This window comes from Cololabis saira, chromosome 8 (genome assembly GCF_033807715.1).
Source record: "Cololabis saira isolate AMF1-May2022 chromosome 8, fColSai1.1, whole genome shotgun sequence".
Lineage (NCBI taxonomy): Eukaryota > Metazoa > Chordata > Actinopteri > Beloniformes > Belonidae > Cololabis > Cololabis saira.
This window is the reverse complement of record NC_084594.1, coordinates 32,263,643-32,278,512: the sequence shown is the minus strand read 5'-3', so window position 1 is coordinate 32,278,512 and position 14,870 is coordinate 32,263,643. Positions and strand designations below refer to the sequence as shown.

General features: G+C 39.5%; 1 protein-coding gene across 3 annotated transcripts in view; it reads right to left on the bottom strand.

Moving 5' to 3' along the window:
- fam219aa (family with sequence similarity 219 member Aa) overlaps positions 1–14,870 on the bottom strand; it is a 46,995-nt gene that overhangs the window by 10,537 nt on the left and 21,588 nt on the right. For 2 of the 3 annotated variants that reach the window (XM_061727793.1, XM_061727794.1), the window contains exons 1-2: positions 8,872–9,113; positions 2,279–2,375 (exon numbers count right to left, since the gene is read on the bottom strand). In XM_061727793.1, the coding sequence (XP_061583777.1) occupies positions 2,279–2,375; positions 8,872–8,931 (157 nt within the window). In that variant the 5' untranslated portion in view covers positions 8,932–9,113. Of the gene's footprint in view, positions 1–2,278; positions 2,376–8,871; positions 9,114–12,652; positions 12,846–14,870 lie in introns of those variants that run through there. The other variant, XM_061727796.1, reaches the window with a different exon arrangement.

Below are 14,870 nucleotides of genomic sequence, written 5' to 3'. Positions count from 1 at the left end.
AGCGATCTTTTTCTGAATGGTTTATCCGACTTTTTCCGGTCACAGTAAATCAAAGAGATAAGGACAACTATTTTCGGGAGGTGCACGTCAGAGACGGCGCAGGTGACGGCGTGTCCTCTGCGTCGATCCAAACCACACGCCGTAGGCACGGCGCCATTTTGACGCAGAAGCATAATTCAGCCTTTACGGTTTGCGGCGCAAACTTTGCGCCATGGAGAGTCTGGATGGAAAGCAGGATATAGTCGCAAGCGCAAAATGAAATTTGACGAGTTGGAGTTAGAGATATTAGTGGAAGAGGCAAATTGTTGTGCCGTATTCAGCACCCCTGCCGTGAAAAGCACCCCCTCGTATATTCAATGATAAGTAGACCAAGAAAAAAAACAACACACTGACACTTCAATATATTTATATATACACACTCACACAAACACATACTTAGGAGTTTATATTATATATATTTACAAATATTATGGAAGACAACACAGTAAGCAGGCTATTAATTAATGACATCAATAACCATTTACCCGATTTTTGTTATCTGTGACTGTGATTGTGGGAAAGTATGACTATTGTGGAATCCATGAGCGCATTTAAACATGAATCATTAACACAAAACTGGACGCTAAACAGAACATGACACGGAATGAGAATATCATTTTTGTCAGACAAGGGGGTGCTTTTCACGGCAGGGGTGCTGAATACGGCTCGACACCGGACCGGGGTATGACAACTGCAGAACAAGTATAGGCGCACAATAAGAAACACTTTTTTCTCCATGAAAACACGTGATTTATTTATTATCACAAATAAAAAAATGAAGGTGCCTCCTGTGGCAACCTTTTGCTGAATAATACTCGATTTAACATTCAAATAAAATATTTCTCCTTTTGCATGTGGAGAATCCTCACCACAAATTGAGCCATCCCCACCCCAGTCCTCAAATCAGGCACCAACAAGCATCCCTGCGTAATGCTGGGCAGATTAGCACCTTCCTTTCGAACGTATTAAATACAGACGCAATCACAATCCCAGCAAAAACTTTCAGGCTTGGTAAATCTCATTGCGTGTAGTAAATGGACCAATTTGCATTCTCCCCTCCCAGTATTTAGCAACTTCTGGCGGTTACGCCCCATATTGATTATTCATCAGGGCAAAAGTACTAAATGAACAGCGTGTGCTATTTTGCTCATTTCAGAGACGCAGTCCTCTTTGCACGCTGTTAGTAGATCAGCTTGCACATTGGTTTGCGGGTGATGTCAAGTTTGCACACGTTTTAACACACGCAAACCTTTAGTAAATCAGGCCCCAAGTGTAACTAAGCCTGGCGGTTAGCAGGCTGGCTGCACAGGATATATCGCCATGGTAACTGCTGCTTTTGTGAAATCGAATCCAGGCTTAATTAAGCCAGGATATCCAGAAAAATCCCGGCTTAATCCGCTATCCTGGTTTTGTGAAACAGCCCTCTGGTAATAAAATCAAGTAATGAATAAAGTTCATCACAAGACAATTAGTCGTACAAACAAATTGTCTTGTGATGAATAAAACTATTAGGGCCGGCCCGGCTCGGAGAATATAGTCGATTGTCCTCTGACTGGAAAGCTGGCGGATCCGTCCCCTGCCCGTCACGTCCCGTCAGCCCCACGTTACCCCCTCACCTTCTCATCGGAGTTTGAGAGTGGAAATAAAACGCTAATGTACATACTGTAGAGTGACTATGTAACGTAAGTGCTGAAGTGTTTGTGTGAATGGGTCAAAGAGAAACAATATAAATCTCTGTAGAACCTGGATGAGGTTAGAAAGGCTCTTTATGAATGCAAAACCACTTACCATAGTAAATGTGTTTTAGTTCAAATATGTTCATCGTGTCTTCTTATGAAACAAGTTATTTGTTCTTTTGTTCAGACATATGGTCACAACGTCTTTTTTCTACCGTATGTCTGAAAAAAAGAACAAATAACTCTAAATGTCTTTTAGATGATGGACTAAATTGCTTAAACTAAACAGGCCTGAGATAATAAACTGTGAGGTTTCAGGAAATAATATTTTTCATCGAGTTTTCTGATATTATAAACAAATGTTTGTTTCTATCATGGCTGTAAAGGTTTTCTATCTTCCTACTGACCTGGTACGATGCAGTAAAGCAAACCTGCCTGCTGCTGGATCCTGTTTTGGTTTTAATGCAGCTAATTCACTGATGTGTTGCATCTGCTCATGAGTGAATGTTTGGTATATGCTGTGTCGTGTCAAATGTTGACTTGCAGGTAGTTTGTCCTGATACCTATCTGAACCTGCAGATGCGAGGGCTTGTAGTTCATGGCCACACTCTCCCCCTTGGCGTCAGGCTCGGCCTCTGAGGTGGAAGACGCTGCTGGGTCCTACAAAAATTAAAACACACCGCGCAGAAAGCGTTAACACTCACTTATTATGTTGTTTTAGCAGAAACTCACAGAACGCCGTTATGCTTTTTAAAAGAAAAACAGAAGGCAATGACTTGCAAATTATCTACATATTTCAAATATATCACTGGTACAGTATATGAAATATTTTAAATTTCTATCTCTGTTTGCAGATTTAGAATTTTTTGAAAATAATATATGTTTTTAAAATGACAGGAGAAGAACCATTATAATACAGAGCAGTGATTTTATAAATACAGGATGTGATCCGACAATGCTTCAATGAAAAAGTACAATTTTTTCTCACATTAATAAAAATGGCAGGAAGGTCACATATGTTGCCCTGAAAGTTGGATTCACCAATATACGGGCTACCCTGCCATCTGCCAGGCGCACAAAAATACAATCTTGTGTGTTACATTTAAAACCGTACAATGAGGTTTATGGTTTTTCAACTTCAGCCCAGAAGAGTACCGGTAATTCAGATGTTTGTATCTTCTAGGCTAGAGTACTAGCCTAATATTAGCAGAATGTCCAAGTAATTCTCTGAATATCATCCAGCTGATCCAAAATGGAGCAGGGAAAGCTGACAGGAATCAACAAGAGAGACCACGTCTCTCCAGTGTTAAGGCTGAATTATGGTTCTGCATTAAATCTAGGGTACACAGCTACGCGGGAGGCTCTCCGTAGCCTACGCCGTAGCCTGACGTGCACCTCCCAAAAAATATAACTACGCGTCGAGGCGACGCAGACACAACGCAGACCGAGATGGCTGTGATTGGTTTGCTTGGTAGCAACGCATTTCCGGTTCCTCTGCGTTGGTTTAACGCAGAGCCTTAAATCAGGCTTTAGCCTCACTCCACTGGCTCCCTGTAAAACTTAGTATCCAGTTCAAAACTCCTTTACGATCTGATCTCTCCGAGCTCTCCGTTCTCAGGGTGCAGGTTTGTAGATTTGGAGGACGGGTCTTCTGCTATCAGAAACCGTTACTATAGAACCAACTTCCAATCTGGGTTAAGGAGGCTGACACCACCTCCACCTTTAAAACCAAACTTAAAACGTTTCTGTTTAGTAAAGCTATAGTTAGTGTAAACTCTGGTGTGTTAGGACCAGTAGTCGTAGCTGCAGCTACAGGACAAGACTAGAGCAGCTCGTCTTAAACATAGCTTCATCGTAGTTATGCTGCTATAGAGCTACGCTGCAGGGGGACACCAACATGATCCCCTGACCGGTGCCCATCACACCTCCTTCTCTTTCCTTCTTTCAGCTCTACCCCCACTTATTAATTAGAAGTATCTCATCACCATCATTGTTCTCCATAGTAGTTTGTTGTGCTGTTCTGCCCCCTCCTTTCCTCTTCTGTACATGTTTGCAGGCCAGAGCTTCAGGAGCTGCATTCTGACCTGTAGTCCCCCCCCTCTGACCATCCCAGTGTCTGCTGTCTACATCTGCTTATATAGTCGTGCCTGTAGTACACCAACTTATCATGTATCAGTAATATGTACATAGAACTCTTAGTTCTCCTGCTTACCAACATTTAATGCTAATATATCTTGTCTTTTGTTCCTTTGCCTTCAGCAGGAGGTCCCCCCCTTATGATCCAGTTCCTGATCTAGGTTTCTTCCCTAAAAGGAGAGTGTTTCCTTGTAACTGTTTGGCTTAAGGTTTTTCTCCCACTAAGGGAGTTTTTACATGCTGTTGTTTACTTAATAATTGTTCTGGGGTCATGTTCTGGATCTCTGGAAAGCATCTAGAGACATGGTGTATTGTAATAGATGGTATATACATAAGATTGTATTGAATTGAATTTAAAGATACTACATACATACGTCTCAAAACAATAGAGTAAAATAAATGCCACAAGACAGTTTAAGTCTTTTTCAACTAGTTCAGGCCCAAAAAAGGTGATGGCATTAAGGATTCTCACTTATAAATAAGATTTTATTCACACTGTAGAATTTTAGCTTCTATTTGTGGATTCAGTGATGAACAGTGTAAGTTGATAAGGTCGCCCAAGAGAACCTGAACCATGCAGTGAGAGACTTCTCCGTTTTAAAACTGTCACATCCACACAGGATCTTCCGAAGTCTTTATGAACAACAAATGCAACACAGAATCCTTCCCACCTTCTTTGCTGGAAGACTCAACCTTTTTTTCTTAACAAACATGTTACTAAGCAGGTAACAATGATCATAATTAGATGTAGAGGTTGTTTTAGCACTACACAACTTTTCTAGTATTTTGTTGGCACTGCGCTAACTATTCTGAAACATGACAATGGCATTTAGTCCAAAATAAGCTTGGATTATGTTCCAAATGTCACATTTTACACCATGTCCAAACTGTTTTGGAAGTGAGGGATTTACATCATAAATAAACACAGACAGGGGTATTGTTTTAGCATTAAGGCATGAAGGCCCATACTAGTGTCTTCTACAGAATACAACCACCTCGTACTTTGTGAGGGTAAATGAAACTGAGCCCTTTTGTCAAGTAAACAGTCAACTCACTACTGGGAATCACAATCCAAATAATGAGCACCGACCACAGCCAGGAAACATTCTGGCACGACTGCACTAACCCACTATAGTTGTTGAGGCATCAAAAGGCTTGAGTGTTGGTGGCTCAGGGTCTTTCATGTGAGATGCGAGTGGTGATGGCATGGGGAGGCAGCGTGGGAGAACAGAGAGGGCTGCTGTTGGAGCCGTGGTTTCCCCAGACTGGGAGAGGGGAGCTGGACCAAGCTGGGCCTACTCTGCTGACAGAGCTCTGCATTATGTTGATCTTACAGGCCTCCTCTTGTTGCCCACTTGGTATCTGCACAAGTTGCTTGGGTGAAGGGTGCTGTGCTTTTAGTTTCCAATAAACAGCAGCTGCTGGTGGCCTATATGTTTAAATTAATTCTCAGCACTTATTCATAAGTGAAGGTGAGGCACTTGGCTCAAACTGGCTCATTAAAGGGGACCTATTATGAAAAACACGTTTTTTCTTGCTTTAACATATAAAGTGGTCTCCCCTCAGCCTGCCAACTCAGAGAAGGAGGAAAGCAACCAAATTCTGCAGTGTCTGTACAGCCGCCCGGATGAGCCATCCAGTGTGATGTGGATCTACGAGCCGTTCAGATTCTGCTCCCTTTCGTTACGTAACCAAAATGCAATTTGCATAGGTTGGCCTCCGATACGTGAAACCATGCCCACAACTAACTCTGCCGGCCGGAGCTTCCGCCATTTTTGCGTAGCGGTGTATCGAGTCATTCAGGCAGCCAATCACACAGAGCCTCATTATCATAGCCCCGCCCACTCAGAATCCCTCATAGATGCTGAGGTTAGAGAATGGGAAGATAAAGACATGGCTCAGAGGCTGAATTTCTAATGTATTTAGCAAAAACAATCAAAAGCTTATTTTTAAAACATTCAAGGTCTGTTTAAAATAGGTATTAGATGCCATAATAGGTCCCCTTTAAGATATTTCTGTAGCTTTTGCCTTATAAAAATATACACAAAGTAATGCTTGGTCCTGTATATTAAAATATCTGATGAGCTTTCAGAATTTAAAACATTTTTTAATATTTCATGTTTTTAACAGCATATTTTAGTTTTATATAGTTAATAGCCCACACTAACGTATGGTATGACGGCTTTGTTCAATTCGAGCCACAAATTTAACGCAATTTCATCATATTGAGAAATACTAGGTAATTGAGCTTATCCAGTCTCACAAGGGCAAATGAAAAATTCATGAGTTTGTAGCGGGGCAGTGACGGCTTATTTTGCATATCAGTCCTCATGTTAAACACAACGGCCAGATAAAACACCATAACAAAGTGTTACGTATTTAAGAAGACTAATACTTTCGTCAGACTGAACAAAATATTTCCTTTTACATGTATTTTTCCCTGACTAGCCAGTGAAGTTAACCGCTCACAGCGAAAGAAAAGTATTAATGAACCCATCTTCATGTGTTGATGATGCTTGTTCGCTTATCTGAAATAATGTGTGAAGTTCCACCGTGAACACAACACATGAACACACAGACCAGCAGATCTGGTTGAACTCAGACCCCATGGATGAGGGATTCCCACTGAGACAAGCAAGGCATTTTGAGCTCGATGACAGGCCCATCCTTTAGATCATAAGGCTTAGCCGCATGTTTTTTTTCCTCCTTTCATTTTCCTTCGAAAAGGTACTATGAAGAAGTAGGATCCCACTCCCTGTCCAATAAATCCTACGGAATATTTTTTGGGAGCGCTCTCAGTGAGCAATGAAAAGGATTCCATATTAATCTGCTAGACGACGTCTTGAAAATAAGACTTGAGAATTGGGGTGGGGTACCCAAAAACATTCAAAGAAGAGCTTAAAATGCGTTTTGAAATACAGTGTTCAATGACAGGGCTTGAAAAATTCAGCTTAGACTTTCTCACCCAAAATACTCAAATGAAAGAACAGGAGATGTGATACAAAAGGTAAAGTGTCAATCAAGGACTTCAAAAGCAATTTATACACTCAGGAAGAGTCTTTAGTTTCCTGAAAGAACCCGTGCTGAGTGTTGACAGCCTCTAATAAATGATCAAGGACTGTCGTACGACTATAATTCTAGGGCATTACCATTTAAATATGACACAGTGCCCTGACCTTCAGCAAAGATTCATATACACGCTCAAACACATATTACAGAAATGACCACTCATTGTATCCATTTCATCTGCCTGTCCTCCTGTTGGTGACTCCTTTCCTGCTTCTGATGATGAAATACTACAAGGCTGCTGACAGAGCATAAACTGGGAGGGACTGGTAGGATTATACATCATGGCCACCCTACTGGCCAATAGCAGAGAGGACTGATACATCAGGTGACCATTAAAACAGTTGAATGGTATCCTCATGCTTGACAATAGCAAAAAAGGCTTTAGTGCAATCTCAAAGTGGGGCAGGGCATTGTGTCATAAACAGATCTAGTCTTCACTAAACACTCAGATGTTTTCATCCTGAATAATTTAATTCTTTACGAAAAGGAAGAGTTTATCATGTCATACTGTGCTAAAAGATATACATACATATACACATAAATAAATAAATATATATATATATATATATAAATATACACATAAATATATTAATTATATATATATACACACACACACACACACACACACACACACACACACACACACACACACACACACACACACACACACACACACACACACACACACACACACACACACACACACACACACACACACACAAACACAAACACACACAAACACACACACACACACAAATATAAATAATAGCCTATGATTTAAATGCTTCACTCAGTGTTCTACATTAGGCTCTTTTATTTGTGTCCAACTGGCAGGTGCCAAGTGCATTCATGCCGGTTACGAATCACAATGAAGTAATTTGCATTAAAATGCACAGTGTGCCCCAGCACCTGGGACCCTGATGTGGTCAGATACCGTGTAAATGCAGCAGGAGATCCTGGCATGAAAATGATTTGATTAATGATTGCTTTTAAGTATTAAGAGAAGCACTGTCCACTAATTCACAGCAGCCAAAACCAAAGTGTCTCTGAATTCACATTTGACTCAAGAGAAGTCTTAGGGGATGAACCATGAAGGCAGACAGGTCAAAAGGAGTTGCTGCCCCATGGAAAAGGTGATCTTCTGTACGTCTTTATTCAGTGTCTGTGAAGATCCTTGGGAAGCATGAATCATATAAACAGGAGACCCTGGAAATCAGCTTCATCCCAAAGGCCTGGGGCAAATACAGAGCTCATAGAGATGCTTTGTTTAAAGTGCAGAGAACAAGTCACCGTGTCAAGATTACTTCTAGAAGTATGGCTCAAATTGAAGTGAAACTAAAAAGGAAATGACTGGAACAAAGCCCAGTTGTCCACATTTAACCGTTTTGAAGCAATGTTACAGAGAAATATGCATTTTTGTTGTTTTTAAGCAGTGCACATCACCTTAAATCACTGCAAACTACTGGACCTTATACAGATGGCTGATCTGCTACATAAAAAAGGAGAAAACTTTAAAGCACCAGTGCTTTGCAGAGATTTAGACACGGGGATCCAGATTGTATTTATTTCTTTTTTTTACAAAAAGGGCGAAAAAATTGCTGGCCTGTGACATCTATGTAAACAAGCGCATACTGACGTGTTTCACATACTCACGATTCTGGCAAGTGCGTAATAATTGGACTTTTACGATGAAGTGACGGCTTGTTCTTTAGTGAAATAGTAGCAATAGAGAGATTGGATGTAACTGTGGGGTAAACAGCAACACCCATCTATCCCAAACACCCAGTTTGTCCCAAAGCTGCACATTATTGCTATCCGCTAGCTCCCGGGGAGATTATGTGACACAGCCGAAACGATTAACTACAGACGAACACAAAAACCTTACTATATAAATTCAGAAGAGACGGATTTTGCATCATATGATGTGCTTTTGTGTGTCCTCCTCCCTCACCAAAGGCTGGGTCTCCCCGTTGACAGGAGGGACCTGGAACCGGTCCATTTCTTCCATCATTTTGGCAAAAGCGGGGCAAAAATCGACGCGACGACTGAAGACAAACACCGAGTTTCGTTTAACTATCACGGTTGCAGATGCTCGGTGGCTGGGATCCTCTGCTAATCGGCATGATAGCTGCTCATTTTCCCCCGATCCTGCCTCACAGAGGTGACTCGACAGCAAAACAGAGCACCGCCCCACTTCCGGGTCCGGGGACGTTCCCGCCCCCTCACGCCCCCTCGACCAATCACAGACGAGAGATGGATGACGAACCAGTCTGCTTTAGCACTATTAACATTTCAATGTTCCTTTTTTATTTATAATGACATAGATTGTAAGAACACTTGGATGTTATCAAGGAAGTTTTGTATCACAAATAAGGTACGAGAAGTTACAGTTAAAATACTTCACAGATGTTATCCAGTCAAGACCCTTCTTGTAAAATACAAGATTAATATTGATATACTCTGTTCCTTTTGTAGCAGTATGGAGGAAACCATATGTCATTTATTTTGGGATTGTACCTACTCTCATGTCTTTTGGATTGATCTAAATAATTTCATAAATAACAAAATTGACTATTCTTGTAAACTGAACATCCAACATGTTTTATTTGGTCTGTCACAAAATGAGGAAATAAGTTCAGATAAATTATATGTTATCAACCTTCTAATACTATTTGCTAAATTTCATATTCATTGTACCAAATTTGCACACCAACGCCCGAATCTTATACTATTTAAAGCACTTTTTTCATCCTATTTAAAATCTTTGAAAGAAAGTATGAATCCTAAAGCCAGCAAAACTAGAAGACTGTGTGAAGAATACAATTTAATATAAATCTTGTATCTCGAGCTTCTTTATTTTTATTTTTTGTTCTTTTACTTTATTGTTTGTCATGGATATGTAAATTTGAAATGTGAAATATTCTATATTTGTGTATCTACATTTTGTCCTACAGTGATGTAACATTTTCCTGTGCATATATTTCAATAAAAAATTAATAAGAAAAAAAAAAAAAAAATTTCAATGTTCCTTTTACTGGAGCAGGCACAGACATGGGTACAGATCCCGGGGGGGGGGGGACGGGGGGGACATGTATGTCCCCCCCAATTTCTGAAAAACATGAATTGTCCATGAAATACCCTAAATTATTCAAAATTGAAAAAATGTACTTTCAGACTTAAAGGTTGAATATGTAGAATATTTATTAAAAATATATTTCTAAAAAAATAATACATCCACGGTGCGTTTTGAGGTGTACAGAATGAAAGTATTGCTACTCCATAAATTTATTTTTTTTAGTCTGAATTAATATTTTTTAAATTTTTGACGGGCTCGACAATTACTTTTTGTCAACGTTCTGTTTACATTCGTACCTGCCCCTAGCCAACATGTGGCTCACTTCTCTGTTTTCCTGCCTCCTCCCGGTCGTATGCGTCTGTTTTCAACGAAGCCTTTTCAATAATCAATTGGTGGATCAATGGATTATCATATACTGTACCTATTAGGATGGGTGTATTTGTGTAGTCTTATCTGTCATAAACACGTTTACTGTCGCTGACTCCCGATGCCTCATAGCTTTTTTTTTTTTTTTTTCAACTTGACGAGAGCAGTGACAGCAGAGGCTCTGAGCAGTATTTTTTGGCGAGCCTTTACCAATTTATGGCATGGTATGAGTTGCATATTGGCAAAAAATTTAAAATTAAAATCACGTTGGTGTCCCCCCCAATCCTGACAATCGGATCTGCACCCCTGGGCACAGATATGTGTTAATATCAACAAAACATAGGCAAATACAATTCAACTTACTGCACAGAACACACTACACCCCTCACAGATTGCATACATTTAACAGCAGCGTTTCTTCAAGATGTCAGAGGTGTAAAGTGGCAGAAAGCGACCTCTTGTACATGTTTTGGAGCTGCCCATTGATAGGAAAACTTTGGGAACACATTATTGAATTGACTTCTAAGATAATAGGATGCCAAATTGAGCAAAACCCAAAACTTTGGATTTTGGGGGATACAAGGTCTGTTAACATGGATAAGAAATACTTAATTTTACTTGCCAGCACAGCAGTGAAGAAATGCATCCTAATTAATTGGAAATCTGAAGCTTGTCCATTGCTGAGGCACAAGATTAATGAGCTAGTGTCTTACTGTACTCCTGAGAAGATATTATACAATGTGAGAAAGAAACCTGGAACCTTCCAGAAAATTTGGGGGGCCTATGGATATTCTGCCTTCTCTGGACATAGTTGACCACGGTGGGATGACTCTTCCTGGACCAAATCCATCTTTAGACTCTGTACTACACAGATAATATTATTAGATCTTCATTAGTATTGCAGTATGTAGATTTATAAGTACATTTGTGTGTGGATGTGTAGGTGTATGTAGACTGTGTAGGTATATGAATGAAAGGTAATAGAGAGCCATACAAGGGAGGTGGGTGACGGGTGGGATGGGAAGTGTTGTTTTTGTGTGTGTCAATAATCCTTCTTGCATCTGACATGTTTGTGACCTGTTATTTTTAATAAGTGCCTTCTACATTATTTGACTGAAGTAATTGTTATCCTGTCTAGATATATGTTAGATGTGTTTCCTTATTGTGTTCAGAATTATTTTATTATTTGTCTTTTTCCTTCTTTCTTTTTTCTTGGAAGCATATGCTGGCATGTGTTCTCATATGTACATGCAATTTTTTATTTGTTTATTTTTTTAATTTGTTTTATTTCCTATTTTGTTGATTTTATTTGTTTTCTTTTGTTTTTGCTTTTTCTTAAATTATAAAACAGGTATTCTTTGCACAAACTTGTATTACAGTACTTGATGCACAAACATGCTGTAATGAGAAATAATGTTAATAAAAAAATATAAAAAAAAAGAATTACAATTTTCTTCTAAATCGTTTAAAATAAATCCTTAATTTTGTCTTATAATAAATAATAAAGATTTTGTTAACATTCATCGTTTTCTTTGTTTTTTGTTTCATTTTTGTTTTGTTTTTTTCATAATGGGGACAGAAAAAAAATTAAAATAAAAAAAAAAAACCCTTTGCTTCTGATTGGTCAGTGTCTTCTCTCGGCTATGGTTGAGCTTTTTCTCTTCAAAATAAAGGTTCTCTTTGAGAACATAGTGTCAACATCCATATATCCCTGATTTATGTACCTGCTTCATTATATGCAGGGTGACAGGGCTGAATCCCAGCTACCAAATTTGCTCAGGTGGAGGTTATGAGGTTATGAGTTCTGCTTAAAAGCAGTTTATATAGGCAGAATTGCTGATCGTAGCTAATAACTAAACAAAAAGACTTAATCAAAATAATTGTCTGATAATCGGATGACAGAACTCAATAATTCAATTGTCATCCTAAAAATTCAGCTTGCATGATGATTTGATTTGCCAAATTTAATCAAAATAGGTCCAACATTTCTTGTATGCATTCTGTTCAGCTCTCAATTCATTAGATAGTTAATCCTAGTAGGGTTTTAATCTGAACCACTAAACCCTGCTGACAAGAAATCTAGCTGAATTAACTGCTGATGTGATGCAAATTCTCAGCTTAGAAAATGTTAATTTGACCTAAACCTGCTGAGATCTACTATTAAAGACGTTGGAGACTGATTAAAGCAATTGTTTTTCCTCCCAGCATCCCCTGCTGTGTGCCAGTGTTTGTTGATATTTCTCAATGTTCTAATATGCTAAACTAGTGTTCTTAACCTGGTAATACTTACATTTTCGGTGTGTTCCGGTTCACTCAGTACACTGATTTTGTACCATGATGTCAGCACCTTTGTTCAGTCAGGAGGAGCGTTCTTATGGAGATCCCTCAGGTTTTAGAGCCCACAAGGGAGAGTTTCAGCAGCCCTGATGCATTCTAGGAGCTGTTCCATTTGTGAGGAGCATAAAAGCTCCTCTCACCTCTCACTGTGCAAATAATAAACAAAACAAATAAACTGACCTGCCAAATGAGCCAAAAAGGAAAAACTTAAAAAGTGGCTGATCAGCCTGTAAACAGAAACACAAGAGGTGAACCCCCCAAAAACCTAACTGAGAATTACAAAAGTAAAACCCCATTCCCCCAAGGCACTGAGGTTAAGTTTGGTCCAAAGATACCTGAAACAGAGACATATTTAAATTGTCTAGGAGCTCTGAGGCCATACTATGAGCAATACTTCCAAAAAACCCTGTTGGCAGAGTATCAAGGCAGCAAGCGCTGGAGTTTAGGTGATGCATGATGTCATCCAGGCTCTTGTGAGTGACTGGAAAAAATGGTGTCATGAAATTAGTTACTGACTTCATGAGCACACACTGTACCTACCTCCATGTAACTGACTCCACATATCGGTGCTAATGCGAAGCGACTCATGATAAAGCACCAATATGCTTTTGAAAGTGTGTGTTGAAAAGGATGTCATACTGTACTAGAGACTCATAAAATAATTTTCTCCATGCGTTGTGGGTGTAAAGTCATTACATGGAAGCAACTGTAAATATGCAAAGGATTTCAAACTGGAAAGAAAAATAATCCAAAAAACAAAACACAAACATCAAGTGTGGTAGACTATTAGCAATTGAAACCCGCCTCTGTAACCATCCTAGGGGGCTTGAAGCCTCTGTAACCGCTAGGCTATAATTAATCCTAAATAAATATTTTAGAAAGTCAGAAGTACAGATCTTGTATCTGTATCAAGGCCTCCTCCGACCTCTGGGTGACTTCTGAATCATACATGATAAGTCCTATGTTTTTTTTACTATTTTACTGTTTCAAGTCAGTCTCTACAAGAACCTACTGTAGGTTAATGCAGTGGGAACAGACAATTCTTGTGACAGTCAGAGTTTCCATTTGAACACTGTCACCAGTTCCGCATGAAAAATTTAAACAAACAGGATATGTAGTTTCACAGGTTGAAGATGGCATAAAACAGCCATGTCCTTCGTTGTAAAGGGAGATCTAAAATCCATCAAAGTAAACACTGGTCACATTTTACCCGAAACAATCTCAGTATGCAATGGTATTTTGCCTAAATGAAAGCAAACTATAACATTTTAATGTATTTTCATTTTGAAGCAATTTAGCTTTTTTTGGTTTTTTAAAAAGGACAAGTCATATGATTTCAGGATAAAATAATGTTTAGGGTAGTTTTCCTGCTGCCAAATGTCAAATCAGGTCAGATTTGTTTAGTTTACAGTACCATATTGTCAAATAAAATGTAAGAATTTTTTATAGCATCTAATACAACAGATGTTGTCTCTAGACGCTTTCCAGAGATCCAGAACATGAACATAAACATAAACCCCTGAGCAATTATTACATAAACAATGGCAGGTAAAAACTCCCATAGTGGGAGAAAAAGCCTTAAGCCTCATAACAAGTAAGAATACATTTGCAGTTTTGTCAGTTCATTGTAAAGGATGAGTGGGTTCACTAATGCTTTCAGCAAAAGTGCAAAGTGTAGTTTAGTGTGTAGTGGTGATCCAACACTGACATCTAGTGCTTCATCTGCACATTACATACTGTATGTGAAAATGTAAAGTTGAGAAAGATGGAAAACACCAAGAGCTGGACAGGGACCATCTCAGGGCCACAGAGAAACACACATCTAAACTTACTAACACTCTTATTGCCAGTTTGTAATCGCCAGTTTACCTAACAGCTGCATCGGTGGATCTACACAGTACAGCTGTCCGCAATCACCGCGATGAAGCCCACATGTACATGATACCTGAACTTCCACCTCCATTCGGATTCGAGGCCTTGGAGGTTAGGCCAACCTTTGCACCACTCGTGATCGCAACATGTGCTTTTCTGCACAATGTGTGCCTGGACAATGGCGACATGCTGGAGCCAGACGCAGATGTTGCTCAGGACATCCTTGACCCACACGCTCCACGTGAGGGCCTTGCCCAAGACGAGAGGTCCGGGAGTGCCACAAGAGAGACTTGCTGCCC